At 34.9% G+C, this 15456-nt stretch overlaps 1 protein-coding gene across 1 annotated transcript; it reads right to left on the bottom strand.

Annotated features, from left to right (window-relative positions):
• Nucleotides 1–10084: 10084 nt before the first annotated feature.
• On the bottom strand, nt 10085–14576 carry LOC118054256 (putative disease resistance RPP13-like protein 1). The gene is given in 3 exon segments (XM_073407877.1): nt 10085–13032; nt 13034–13856; nt 13995–14576. Coding segments are annotated over 3 exon segments (4035 nt in total). The 5' UTR covers nt 14492–14576; the 3' UTR covers nt 10085–10317.
• Nucleotides 14577–15456: the final 880 nt, after the last annotated feature.

Here is a 15456-nt window from a genome sequence, read left to right as displayed (position 1 = left end):
TTTCACGTGATGCGCTAATAATGCAGAAGAAGACTTCACTTTATTTCTTCTCTCCTTTTCTTTTATTACTTTTCATTCATTGATAAATAAATTATGAATTATAAATGAGCTGATGAACATTGCTATGAATATTATAAAAACTTCAATTTATGTCTTTTAGTATTTATTTAACTGTTTAGGTTGGTTGGATATTAATAAATGTTTAGTTAATATTATGGTTAAAATTAAGGTTAAATAAAAAATAATTTAATGTGTTTGGTTAAACATACTCTTTAAATTAAGATTATAAAATTAGAATTGCGATTAAATTTCACAAATATTATATAATTATGTGATTTCCTTTTAATTTATATAGTGTTATTTTATAATATTAAATATTAATTTTATAAGTAAATATAATTTTTAAAAAAATTAAAATTTTTTTGAAGTCGGACGCAGTTCAAGGAATACTGTTCACCTAAACAGTGGAGTACTGTTTACGTGAATAATAAACCTTAAATTAATTCACCCGGTACTGTTCACGTGAACAGTACCAGGTGAATCCACTCGCAGTGTTTACCATTAATCAAGTGGATGGAGCGAGGAAAAGGGCGGGAAATGAGCTAAAACTATTATAATTTAACAATAATCATCCTCAAAGGAAGCGTAACCGGTAAAGCTCAGGTTTGGAGAAGGAACATGGCGCCACAGAAAGGTGGGGGGCAACCACGCTCAAAATAATGAAAAGGAAGGCCCAAGCAGTCAGCATCAAGCTATGGTCCAGGTCACATCCGGCAGCATCCAGTCATCTAGGACGTGTCAAGGCCTGTACCAACCAGTAAAGGATGCTGAAATGCAAAGAGTTCGAGGCTTCGAGCTCAAATTAATAATGTTTCGGAATCTTCACACCATTTGAACCTGCAAGTACCACTCAGCTTTGTAACTCAGTTCCACAAGGTAGCAGTATGCATATTAACAAATTAATACACAACCTCCTTAACAAAATCTACATCTTATCCTGGGATCATATCTTATAAAATGTACCCCTGAATATTTGTCCGTACTCCCAAGGGCGGAGCATGAATTTTTTTTTATCCTGGGCTATTAAATAAATATATAAATATTTTTTAAGATCAATTATTAACTCATGTATATAAATTTTTGAAATTAATAGTAAAGTTTTAATTCAAATACACTATCTAAAGTATTAAAAAATAAATTTAAAAGTACATAAAATTAAAGCGAAAGTAAAAATAAACTCACTATTAAAGTTACATCCTTCGATGTTTTGTAGAATATAATTCATCTATAATCGAATCTAAATTGATATTGTAACAACCCCTCAACCGGGATAAAATAACAATATCATGTCAACTGGAAAACAAAATAATTAAATTTCTTCCTTCACTTGATTCTTCCCTAGATTAGTATTTTATAAGTTGGACTTTATAAGTTTACAAGATTATTCTCTCATTTCTTTTTGTTTCCTTGGAATTTTTTTATGTTTTTCCCTTATTTTTTTCTATTTCTCTCTCGCCTTTTCTTTTCTTTCTTTTTTTATTCTGCTTCTGCTCAGTCGGTAACATATAAAAGGAAGAAGGAGCTAAATTGTTTTATTTTTTAATGGAAATAACTATTTTACTCTTAATGAGTCATTTTGCTTTTATTTGACTGTTTTTTTTTTTTGTTAGCACTACCAAGCTCCATTCATCCTAAACTCTTAACTAGATTTTATTCAATATATTTTAAGATCCCTCGTAAAATTTAAACTCGATCTGATGGTCGGATTGAAAATTACGTCCAATAACGTAAAACTGATCAAATTGTGATTTTTCATCAAATTTCTAAATTTCTCCAAAAATTCTGAAATTTTAACCCAAGCTAAAGCATCATATTAGAAGGCTCCACGCAAAATTTTAGAATTTTTTGATAACTTAATTGAAAATTATAAATTTTTTTTACATAAAATTAGTTAAAAAATATTGATAAAATCTTGACCTAGGCTAAAGCCTACCCTAGCCTTTGTCATGCCTCCGCCTATGCGTACTCCACTGCGAGAGGAAGTATTTTTTTAACTTAAAAAAATAATATTACATAAAAAAAAAAATGTGAGATACAACTAATTGGTTCAAAATATATATATAAAAATACAACTACAATAAATTAAGTAAAAAATAACAATGAAAAAAGATAATAAAAAAAATAGAATTGAACCCTCCCGGATTATCAAACAACTCAATATTGAAGGTGAAACTATAAAAAAAAATTTAAAAAAAAAAAAACACAAAAAACCCTATTAAACCAAGTGAACTCATCAACTTCGCAACCATAAATATAAGATTGAGATAGTCTCATGGAAAGAAAAGTATGAAAAAAAAATTGAATGATAAAATTGAAATAAATTGATTAAAAAAAGATAAAAAATAAAAATCATCTCACGTTAACCCATTGAAACTGATGATTCTAGTCATAAACTCAGGACTAACTCTATAAAAGACAGGCCATTAAAAATAACAAAGCAAAACAAAAAAAAAACTAAGTAAACTTGAATGAACTTACTAAACCTGATCCAACTCTAAAACCCGCAACTCTTGTAATTCTAGAGTCGGGTTCAATAAAAAAACTTTGCAAAAAACAAAAATATAGCAATAAAAAAATGAGGATACAATTTCAAAAGAAAAAAACTCAAGGAAGATGAAATTGTAAAAACAAATAGCAATGAAAAATAATAAAGATCAAATTTAAAAGATTAAAAAATTATAGGGGTGAAATTAAAAAAATATATATGATATGATAGATTTTCTTAAGAATTTCCTTAATTTGAAAACAATTTGTAAATTAAAAAATCATAGAGGGTTAAAAGGTTTAATGGTTAATGAACAACTTTATCATGGTCATGGACTCATATATAGTAAACAGTAATTTGTTTAAGAAGTTTAGTTTTTTTTAATTTAATTTAATAAAAATAAGGATAACATACCATTCTATTTAACCATGACATTGATTTTAGATTTAAAAAAACAATAACTATAATTATAAGAGAAGAAAGAGATTTTCTTAAAAATTAAGAGAAATGAAGAAATTAATTTTTTAATGTATTTAAATAAAATCATATATTCTTTAACAAATTAGAAATAATGAGTCTAGTTTACATAATACTTTCTTGACAAAAAAATCAAAGCAATCTGAATGCTTGTATATACGAATTACATGCACAAAAAAGGGTAAAAAACAGGTAAAGAAGGTATACTTCTTCAAAACAATGCACCTACAATCTCTCTCTCTCTGTCTCTCTCTCTCTCGATATCATTTTGATCCTGGGTTCTCTCGATAATGGGACTTTTCTTCAAGAATAATAGTTGGGCTATGGAGTATGGACACCAAGTTCCAAAGATCATAACATGATGCCCTTTGCTATTCACATGTGTCTCTTGGAAATCTTGTTGGCTAAGCAAAGCGGTTCGTACAAGATCTGATTATAAGTAAGAACAAGTTTAACGCCAAATCCAAGAATTAAAATATGTACTTACCAGAAACCTAATGAATAGAGACAATTAGATTCTTCACGATCCATATTTAGGATTGTTTTTTCTCGTTTAATATAGTTTTTTTCTGAATTTTAAACCACAATTTAAAAAAAAAAAAAAAGGGCCTTCATGGCCCTACCGATACATAAAATGTTCAACTGCTGATTATGAAACCAAATAAAGATTTCACATAGGATATGTTTAGTATAATACATGCTCTTTAATTAATTAGTAAGAAAAAAGGTAAGGAGGCCGATGTGATCCGACTCGTGGAGTATTGTGCCTCAGGTAAGTTTTGCCAAATTTAAGGCAATCGTATGCATGCCTCGTACTAAACAATCTTTGTAACTTGTTGTCCATACTCCATAGCCCAACTATTATTCTTGAAGAAAAGTCCCCTTATCGAGAGAACCCATGGAGGATCAAAATGATATCGAGAGAGAGAGAGAGAGAGAGAGAGAGAGAGATTGTAGGATTTAGAACTCCTACACCGTTCATGGCCATAGCTATTGCGAGCTTCTTTACAGATTTCAGAGAACAACGATTACGAGAATTTGCCAAGTTTTGGCTGCATCATTCCATAGATGGAATTTGGATGTTACCCGAGATAGTATCCTCTTTTGTGAAACACAAGAAAACCATTGATGGAAGCACATCAGGGAATTAACGTTTTTTCATATTTTCTTCTTTGTTCTGGGCTTTACTTTTTTCGGTTATGAACAATTTGTTCTAATTTGATGTTGGTATGTTCTTGATATCAAAATTGTTTGGAGTCGTTCATGAATACTTGAAACCTGATCTAGTTAGATTTTGATATAAAAAATTCATACTTATTCAGGTCCACTATTTATAGAAATATGGAAGCAAAAAAATGGAAGAGAAAAAAACGAAAATTGAAAGAAAAAAATAGCAATAAAAAAAAATGCTTCAATATTTATATAAATATGGAAGCAACCGACTATAAACCTTATTGATTAGTTTTTAGTATAATTTTGTACTTGAAAAGAAAAGTGCAAGTGAAAATAACAGCATACTAAGTTGTGTTATAATATTTATAATAATATATGATTTTGTTGTTGAAGCAGACATGTTATTTTTTATTGGGTTACTAATTTAATCACCACTTATGAATTATTTTATTTTAAATACTAAAATTTTCAAAATTATAATTTGAGTTTAACTTTTTTGAACTGTCATTATCCATTACAAATATTACAATCCATTTTAAAAAAAATATTTATTAAGAAATATAGACCGGTAAAGAGGTGAATGAACCTATCTCATATCTTACCATTAAAACATAATTTGCTCCTACTCGACCCATACGTATCACCCTAAACCATATACATACCTGCCTATGTAATAACCGGCCCATGTCGGAAAAAAAATTAGCTTTTCAGTAATGTTCATTTTTAGTCCATGAGTTTTTAAAACGTTTTTTTAGTCATATATTTTTTCTAAGAAAACATTTTATTTGTTAGATTTTTTTTTCAAGTTTTTTTTACAATAAAAAATGCAGACATTTAGTTTCAAATTATTGGTTTGGAATGCATCCAACAAAGTTAATGTTTAAACATGTAATTAAGATATACTCAAAATTATTTTAAAAGTAATTTAATTTAAAATTATATATTTAAGAAAACTAAATAGAAGATGAGCTTCACTTTCAAGCTATATAAACTTATTAAATTAACCAAAATTTATTGTAAATTAAATTAAATATCTCAAGAAAAATAGGTATTAAGATATAGTAAAAGCATTGTCACAGTTGTTTTGTAATGTTTACAGGAGTATCTGATTTTGAAAATGACCAAAGGATAAAACAAAGGAAGCATCTGACTATGAAAACAGAGTCGAAGGATTGCAGTCAGCTTCGATGACCGGAGAACAGACAACGGCAGGAACCAACGATGCCAAAACCCAAACGATACAAGGGATTTCTATTAAATCAAGAGCCAAAAAGCAGCAGCACCGTGGAACACCAAAAGACTAAAAGGCAGCAACAAAGCCATAGAACACCAAAAGGCTAGAAGATCAAAACACAAATATTGTAGGCAAGCAGTTTCACGTCCAATACAAGCAGTCTCATTTCTATGAAATTGCTCTCGCACACCATTCTTTTCTTCAGCTACAATTATTTATCTGCTGCTGTTATAGATGAACATCAGACAATCCTCACTATTGCTCTACCAATTTCTTGTAACTCTTCATCAGCGTTGGCATTTATAGCTTTACCCTGGCCATGCAAGTTTTCTTCATTGTTAGCTCCAGTGAATTTGTGCATAATCACCTTCTTTGGGTGCAAATCTTGTTTTTCTTTACATTTGTCTTCCACACTTGTTGAGACATCTCTCTCTCTAGTGGCTAAACCTAGCAAAATTTCGTATGTTGCGCTGCTTATTTATGCAAACTCCTTGTTAAACTTAACTACATTGCAAGTTTATGTTTTATTCCTCTTTGAATTTAGGATTTGTAGTTTTCTCCGCAAAAAAAAAAAAAAAAACCCAGTAATACTGGCATCACACCTGTATTGTTTCCTATACTCTCACCCAGGGAGATGAAGGCCGCCACAACCTTACATAGCTTTCCATCTTTCTGAAATTTGCCGTAAAATTTCCTGATCAACTTTACATTGATTTATGTAAATTGCCTGCTTGAACTTCGACTCTTGAATACAAAAGCACAAAAGAAATTGAAAAGGTAAAATCTGAAAAGGAGAGCTAAACACACACATCCAAGTATAAATGAGTGGCACAACACAAATGATAAATTTTGCTAGATTTAACTAAGAGAGAGAGAGACAAAGATTGTTCAACAAGTGCAATAAGTTCATTCAAGGACAAATAGAAGGAAAACAAGATCTGTACAAATTCACTAGAATCATCAATGCAGAGAACTTGCTCAACTTTAGATAAACAGGGCAAAATCATTAAGTGCCTGCTCTCTTGAGTGACATTGGCAACTTTCACTTGCTTCTGAATTGTGATTCCAAAACGCGGATGCTTCCTTGTTATGAACTATGGTTATGTTCACTTGCTTCTGAAGGCTTGGGTTGTGGGTTTCTCATGTCAATTGAAGCAATTCCAAGTAAATCCAAAGAACATTGCAGTGGCACAAAAGCCGGTTTGTGGTTGCTGATTTATTTGCTGATAATCCGTAACGAGCAATGGATTTTCGTTGCTGATTTTTCAATTATCAGCTTCTTTTTTATTTAATTTTTTGTTTTTAATAATTCATATCACTTGTTTTAGAAGCCAGTAACCCTTTAATTGCTAAGCCGGTCATCTAATTTAAGAACTTAGCCAATAGCCATTCCACTTCTTCTTCCTCTTTCCTTCGTAGATCCAAACGAACATAATTTATTACATCTGAAATCTCCTCATGGAAAAATTTAATTTATTTATTTATGAAACAAGCACGAAATCCAACTAATTGTATCACACCCACAAAGTTTATCCCACACTCCCTCACACTACAAGCAAGACGAGCAAGCAAGCAAATTAAGCAACAAGCAAGCGCACAACAGTTTTCAGGAAAATCTTCCCGACCTTTTATTAACTCTCTAAGAAAGGAATACACAATCTCTGTGTGTGTTATGCAAAATATGTCTTGCATAGTATGCAAGCTTACATAGTCCATGCATCTCTTAGGCAGTTCATCCCTCATGCTTTTCTTAAGCAACCCACACTCGTCGGGCAGTCCACCCTAAGATTTGCTTGTACTTTGGACAGCCCCCACGAACCAACTGGCGAGCTACAAGCACCTATGCATCCAATGCTGCTGTGTCTCTGCCTCGGCTTGGACAGCCCATTGTCCCAGCCCCAATGTCCGAGACATTTCAGCACCTAGACCTCTAACAAAAGGCTTCATCCTTTTCCCTTTCCAACCTCTTGGCCATCCTCCTCTGCTTTAGCTTTCTCTGGTTAGCACCACCTCCTGAAGAAAACACATGAACAAATAAAAACATTTAATTTATTTCCTAAAAAAACACATCAAGAGGTCGTTAGTTTTCTTACCTGGGTTGTTACGAGCAGCAGCACTAAAATGACTATCATCTTCATCGGCATTTTGTCAAACAGCTAGGGTGTGTTCTTTAACTGCACTCCTACTCCATCATTGCTTGAAAAAGGTAATCAAGCCATGTTCATTTAAATGATGTCGAGCAACGAAAGAAGGGAGTGTTGTTGAGAGTTGAAGCAAAACTGGAATCAAACGAACTAGTATAAGATATGGAAAGCCAAAGCTGTTACTTAAATTGCCCTCTTCGGTCATCCACTTCTTCTTTTAAATTCCTCGGTCTGAGAACAAGCCCTTCTAGCGAAGATTGGACAAGGCGAGGAAAACTTTCAAGCTAATAAGCGACTTCATAAATAAACTAATTGAAAAAAAAAGAATTAAAAAGACAAAGGAAAGAGTTTTTTGAATCCCTCGTACATTCCTCCGTGATATAAGGCTTACATCTTTGGGAAGATATAATTATGGTGTTCATGGATAATTAGTTTAATCTTATTAGTTATTTTGGAAATTTTATTTAAAAAATAAAGAGATATAACTAGAAAAAAATTGTAAATTTTATATTTTTTTTTTATAGATACTGAATTTTATATTATCTCTTCAATTTCTTTTATCAAAGTATGTTTGAAGAATAACTAATAAGATGGTATTAGTTATTTCCGAAACACCATAAAATTTTGCTGAGAAGGGAAGGTATGCACTCCAAAATTGTTTTCTAACTTCAGCTTTATAAGGAATCAATTTTTTTTAATAAAAATTAAATAATAAAAGAGAAGGATAAATCAAAAGCTTTTGGATTTGGAGAAGGGGAATAGACTAGAGATAGAGGTGGAGAAAAAATTTGAATTTTTGAAGATGCAGAAAAGGAGAAAAGGAGAGAACTAGAGAAGGGATATTTTATATAATTAAAGGTTTAATTTATTTTTTGAATCAGTTGCAATAAGTTTATTCAAGGACAAATAGAAGAAAAACAAGATCTTTACAAATTCACAGGAATCATCAATGCAGAGAACTTGAACTAATTTAATGATCATCTGCAGATTCATGTTACATTACATTTTAAGCAAGAAAATTTAAGAACTCAAATCATCTTCTAATCGGCTCATCTATGTCTAAATGGGATGCTTCCAGCCAAAACCATAAGCTGTTTTGATCTGAAACTCGATTTTTTGTTGTAAGCGACAATGTGATTGTTTCTTGTTTCAATGAGTTTGCTCCTTTACATCTCGTCCTTCCATTTCAAATTATTCAATTTGTTTGCACAAAATTATTAATCAAGTCTTTATCAATTTGTTTAGAGTATGGCAATCTCAAACTTGCCTGTCATTTTCCTCATGGATTTTATGAGTATACTGCAGGTGGTTAAGATGCCTGAGGTGGAAACAGAGACCAATCCCGTAGACCGGACTGTGGCTCATTTGCTGTTTCATAGACCGATGGATATTCCTGGGAAGCATCCTGAAACACCTGAATCACCTTTTTCAACTAAGCTCCCGTGTGAGCACAAGACAATGGGCCTAGCAAAGCTGTCAACGGGAAGCCTGTCTGAGACTCCGAAAGGTAAACCAAACTTTTCGCAAAGGGGGTCTCAACTTTCTAGTCTCTTGACCAGTGCTCAGCCTCTAAGTCAGTTTAAAAGCAATCCTTGCTTAGACGCTTCAGAGGATGCATCAAACAATGGGCCTGCTGATGAAGGAGCTAGGGAGGTTAAAGCCTCTCAATGAAGACAAGGGTAATTCCTACCTGAATCTCTTCCATGCTTGCAGTGACGATTTACTAGTAATGCCGAGGTTTCTTTTATTGTGAGCTCACTGGATCATCATGAGGAATAAACACCAGTATTGATGGGGATTTGTAAATGTATTTAGCAGCGTAACCATCAAGAAGTCGCATTTGTGCATGCTGGAAGTATTGTTGTTAATATAGCTACGTATCTACTGCAAAACAATTAATGCTGTTGGTTCTCAAGATGATGACTTTCTGTTGATTGTGCGAAAGGGTGATGCTCCAATAATTATTAGTAGATTTGCAAGTGCCTACTCTCTCGAGTGACATTGGCCGCTTTCACTTGATTCTGAATTGTGATTCCAATACGCGGATGAATTTTATATTATCTCTTCTTTTTATATCTATAAAAGATCTTTTATGAAATTAAACCTCAAGAAAAGTTTTTTTAATCAAAGTTAAGTAACAATAAAATAGATAAATCAAAAGTTTTTGGATTTTGAATTTTAGGAGAAGGGGAATAGATTAGAGAAAGAGGTGGGGAAAAGATTTTGAATTTTTGAAGATGCGGAAAAGGAGAAAAGGAGAGAATGGAGATTTTAAATTTTGATTTTTGATTTTGTCGCGTCAACAATGAAAAATCTGTTGCAGATTATTTAAATATTTTTTAGTCCTTTTCAGCTCTGCTAGGCCCGTTGTCTTTTAAGGGTGGCGCTGGCAGTTCAAAATCGGAAGCATGTGATGTTTATTTGCCGCATTTGATAGAGGAACAATAGTAGCATTAATTATAGCAAAAAAGATATTGAAATAGAATGATGATTATTATTTATGGAGATGCATGAGAGACAATAGGAAGAAATTATCTGTATTTCAACATACAACAAATAAAAACATACAACTTTCTAGGACAATATCTGTATTTCATTCATCCAAATTGTAACTGAAATTGCCTTTGATTACTGAAAAGAAAATAAACTATTTAGTAGCAATACCTCAATATGTTGGACGATTGAAAGAAAACCTCATTTTAACTGCTACTTTCTAGGACGATTGAAAGAATGTGATTTATGTATTACCAGCTCCATAAAATTCTGCAAGGAATGTGAGAAATCTTGGGCCAATCTTTACCTTTCTCCCTTTCACAACTTTTACGCAGCATAGGACAACCTGAAATTTCAAGAGAAGAAAGGGAGGAGGGCAACCCTTCTTCTGGCATCGACTCAATCATGGGGCAGTGACTTATAGCCAATTCTCTAAGAGAGGTGAGGTGTTGAAGCCACTTGTAGTCAAGAGATTTCAGGTGTTTTAGGAATTCGATTTTAAGAGATGTAAGACTTGAGGGCAGCAGCATCTCTTCAGGGAAGGATTCAATATTTTCGTGGCCACCAATTGTAAAGTGTGAAAGTGAAGGGAGCGTTTGCAAACCCCATTGCATGCGGCCTGCAATGAGTTTGTTGCATCTACAAATCTCAAGTGATTGTAATGTGGAGGGAAAACCCCCTTCTGGACACAACTCAACTTCTCTACAATCGTTTATTTCCAAATGGTTAAGGGATGGGAGGAGGGAATGCATACTCTCAGGCAACTGCTTCAGGTTGTTGCAATAATTTAACACAAGTCGTGTCAAGACTGGAGCAGGTAACCCTCCTCTGGGAAATGAAACTAATTTAGGGCACCCCCAGATAGACAAAGAATGGAGAGAGGTGAGATCATTGAGAGGTCTTTCATGTGCACATAGTGATTCCAGATCTGGACAGTCAGAGATAGAAAGAGAATTTACATTGGGGACCAAGTCCAGTGCGAAGCATTTGAGAGCAGCCCAGCCCATTTGCTCAGAAGGTGAACAACCCATTTGGAAGCGGTTTCCAGAAACATCGAGAGAGTGCAACCTATGAAACCTGGGAAATGGAGCCGCGAGCCGCTCACATGCTCTAATTTTAAGTCTTGTTACACATGGAAGGTGGTGACTAGGTAGGACCTTTGCAAGGTTGGGGCATTCCACGATTGTAAGCTCATCAAGAAGAGGGAAGGCTTCCCGGCTGCCTTCGTCTGAAATCCACTCGCGCCACACTGCCATCCTTACAAAACGTAATTTTTTGAGGGATTCAAATGGCTTCTTCACAGCGGTACGATTCCCATAGAACTCGGAGCCCACAGTCTCAACTTTGTGGAATTCATAAATGGAGAGATCCTCTAAAGAAGCTAATTGTCCGAGCGGTGGTAAGGAGGTGCAGTTTGTACATTCATAGAGCATCAAGGACACTATATTTGAGAAAGAGGAGTCTCCTACCCACTCCGGAAACCTTACACCTCCATAACAGTAAATCTGAAGATCCTTCACCTTTCTATTTGGCTCTAATTTCTCAAGTGTGCTTGTTACGTGTTGCGGGTCATGAGTCTTACCATTCCAGCTAAAGCTCAGATGATCAAGCTTTTTACCTTTCAAATTTGCCTCAGCAGCATCCCGAGCATCCACCACATTTTCAAGGTTCTTAATACGAAGTACTCCCCGTAGATGTCGTAGCTTTCCCAATTCTTTAATGCTATTCTCACTTTGTCTTCCCACGAGAAATAAAGTCAACGTTTGGAGCTTTGCAAGTTGACCTATATGTGGTGGCATCTCTTTCAAAGAATTCGTCTGTGAGATGTTAAGATACCGCAAGTTGATTAACCTTACCAGAGATGCAGGCAACCTTTCGATTCCTGCTCCTTCAAGATTCAGATGTCGTAAATGCTTCAAATTTCCAAGATCAGGTAGACTAGCAAGTTGTCGGCACTTTTTCAAGATCAACGTTTGCAAATTGAGAAGAGCACTCACTCCTTCAGGCAACGTTACTAAATTTGACGGCGAATCTGACGGCGAGAGATCCAAATACCGCAAATGCTTCAAATTGCTAGTTGAACAAAGCATCTTAGCTGCACCGGGATGGTCAGACAAGGATAGCACACGTAGGCGCCCAAGTGTTGGCAATATATGAAAGATCTCATTATACCAATCAGGAAAATGATGCCAATAACTTACAAAAGTTTGGAATGTGCGTATAAGTTGGGCTTCACGGATGTTTTCCAATTCTGTGCTGCAAAAATGGGCTCCCGTATGTGATAAATGTCGAGTACTTCTGGTGGCCTTGGAAGAATTATTTTCCCCCAACCTGAAGCAAAATTGACCAGACACATGGATAGCCAAGTCATGCATGAGATCGTGCATCACAAATGATGAGGGAGAGGCACTTGATTGCTGGAAAAAGGACCTTGACAAGAGATCATCAAAGCACATAGCACCTGCTTTTTCCATCTCATCATCTACTGCAGAGGAGTCTAAGAAGCCCTCTGCCATCCAAAAGAGAACTAATTCATCCTTTTGAAATTCATAGTCTTTTGGAAATAAGGCACAATAAGCAAAACATTTCTTTAGATGTGGCAGGAGATAAAGATAGCTTAATCTCAAAGCTGGGAGGATATTGTCTTTGCGTAAATCCCATAGATTGCTTTCCAATAACTTCTCCCACTCCTCGACATCTCTTTGGGTGCGTAGCAGACCTCCGAGTGTTTTTGCAGCTAGAGGAAGGCCTTTACACTTTCTCGCTATTTTTCTTCCAATCTCTAGCAACTCTTCATCATCATTGGGATTTTCACCACGAAATGCATGTTTGGCGAACACGGACCAGCAGCTGTCTTCCGTCAATTCTTTTAGATGATGAGTTGGAACAGTTCTCACGACTCTTGCTACACTTTCATTGCGTGTTGTGACAAGAATCTTACTCCCTTGTGCTCCGTACTTCAGGGGGGGTAAGAAACCTATCCCATTCAGCATAATCTTCATTCCAAACGTCATCTAAAACAACCAAGAATTTATTTCCCTCCCATCTCTGCTTCAACTGACGCTGGAGCTGATCCAGATTATCACAAGCAGGCTTTGAACCGAACGCCTCAAGGATAACCTTGGTTAACTTCGAAACACTGAAATCTTCTGAAACACAAACCCAGGCTTTGAGACCGAACCACTCTTCTACTCTGTTGTGATTGTATACAAGCTGCGCAAGCGTGGTTTTACCAACCCCGCCCATTCCCCCAATGGGAACGACACCTGGGTTTTCTTCATTTGCATCATCTGATAGAAGCAACTTCAGTATTGCTGCCGTGTCATAATCTCTACCATAAACACCACGTTCATCCACCAGAGAAGTTGTTGGCCTTTTAGGCGATGATGGTTCTTTTCCCGTGCGGTTGATCAAACCAAGGTCAACCTTTCGTTTAACTAAGTAATCTAGTCTCTCCTGGAGGTCTCCTAATTTGATCAACCTCTTCGGCGTCTGACCTATGAAGGTTTGAGCTTCATAATCAATCTCATCCAAGAAGTCTTCGGCGTCATAGACAGCGTCTTTATACTCGGCCAGCCACTCCCGCACAGCTGTATTTGTTATCTGCTTCTCCTCAGCATCGTCAAGCAGCCCACCACCAGATATTATTGTTGTCTTCAACCTCCGCACAGCTGTATTTGTTATCTGCTTCTCCTCAGCATCGTCAAGCAGCTCACCTCCAGATATCATTGTTGTCTTCAACTTGCTTAAAACTTCTTCGACAATCGTTTGAATTAATTTTGATTCATGCCTGCGCATAGAAAAAAAAAGTCATCACTCATTGATGAAAGATAAATCTTTTGAATTTAATGCAAATTTAAAATACAAAACATAATAAGAGTAAAAGTTATAAGCATTTGCTATTGATACAGGGAAAGAAAAGAAGTACCCATTTGCGATACTGTGAGGATCCAGCCCAGCTATATTGGCAGCCTTCTCGAGAGCTTTTCTCCACTTTTGGACCTTCTCCATTTCTTCCTTAAAACGTTCTTCATGCTTATCAAAGGCTTCAGCAAAACTCCCCGTCTGTTTTCTAATATCAGAAGGAGCGATATCATAGAAAACAGGTATAACAAACTGACCAGTTGTCTGTTTGCAATCAAGAATCTTTTCAAGTTCATCAAGACACCAAGTGGAGGAAGCATAGCCCTTGGAGAAAACCACTATAGAAATCTTGGATTCTTGTATTCCTTGGAGGAGTTGTGAGGAGATTTCTTCACCTATACGAAGTTTGTCGTTATCTCGAAATGTATGGATTCCTGCTGTCTGTAAAGCAGTGAAAAGATGATCCGTAAATTTTTTGCGAGTATCTTCACCTCTAAAACTTAGAAATACATCGTAACCCCCACCAGGTCTAGACGAAGAAGAAGAAGACGCCATGAACATCTAGTAGTGTGGTTGCTGCACGTAGGCGAGAGAGGTGGGGCAGTAAAGTTATAATGAAGGTCACCTCGCTCTTTCTTATGAGTTACAATCCGTTTGTTAATGCGGCTGCAGTTGCGTTTTATTTAAACCGCAGTCCGCAACCGTTTGATAATAAAAAAAAGTGATTTATTATGCATGGGATCCATATGAATTTTGCGTTTAAAATGCTGAAAAAGAAAAGCAACGAAAACATGCTTTTCGTTCTTTACGGCTAATAAAAAATAAGGAATAGTGTAATTCATTTTACTGTTCACAAGTGAATTCAATGACATTACATACCAAAAATTTTTCACTGTTCACAAAATAAGGAACAGTTCAATTCATTTCACTGTTCATAGTGCAATTCATCTCTCAAGAATTTTTAACGTCTCATGACTCCATTACATACCAAAATCTAATAGGGACCAACAATTCAATGACATTCCTTATCTGGACATCAATTCTTTTTTTATTTTTATGGTAGTAATATTTCACACAAGAATCAACACAAGTGTTCCATGAAATTTAAAAAGTTATAAAGAAATATTCAAAAAAACAGTTCTACTTGCTACATTATTAGTCAATTCCCAACATTTATTCACAATTAAATCCCCTAAAATCTCTCATCATTTGGCCAGCCACTAGCTTTATTTAATTATCAAAAATTTTACTTCAATTACAATAATTTAATTACTTTACTCTAATTTTCACACTATTCCCCATGACAAATTACAATTAATTTTTATTTCCCCCACATTTATTGAAGAACCCTAACTTTTTAATTTCAAAATTTCAATCAATTAAAAACTTTAAACTATTAAAATTCAGATCAAAAATCCTTAAAATGCATTACCAAGCAAGTAATTAAACTCTAAACACTTCCCAAATGCAGCTTGCAACTCCACCTCTTCTTTAACTTGGTTGAACTTCCTCTCTCCATTTATACT

The sequence above is a fragment of the Populus alba genome, chromosome 3 (genome assembly GCF_005239225.2).
Source record: "Populus alba chromosome 3, ASM523922v2, whole genome shotgun sequence".
In the NCBI taxonomy this organism is placed as follows: domain Eukaryota; kingdom Viridiplantae; phylum Streptophyta; class Magnoliopsida; order Malpighiales; family Salicaceae; genus Populus; species Populus alba.
The sequence above is the reverse complement of the archived record's forward strand: the minus strand, read 5'-3'. Positions and strand labels throughout refer to the sequence as shown.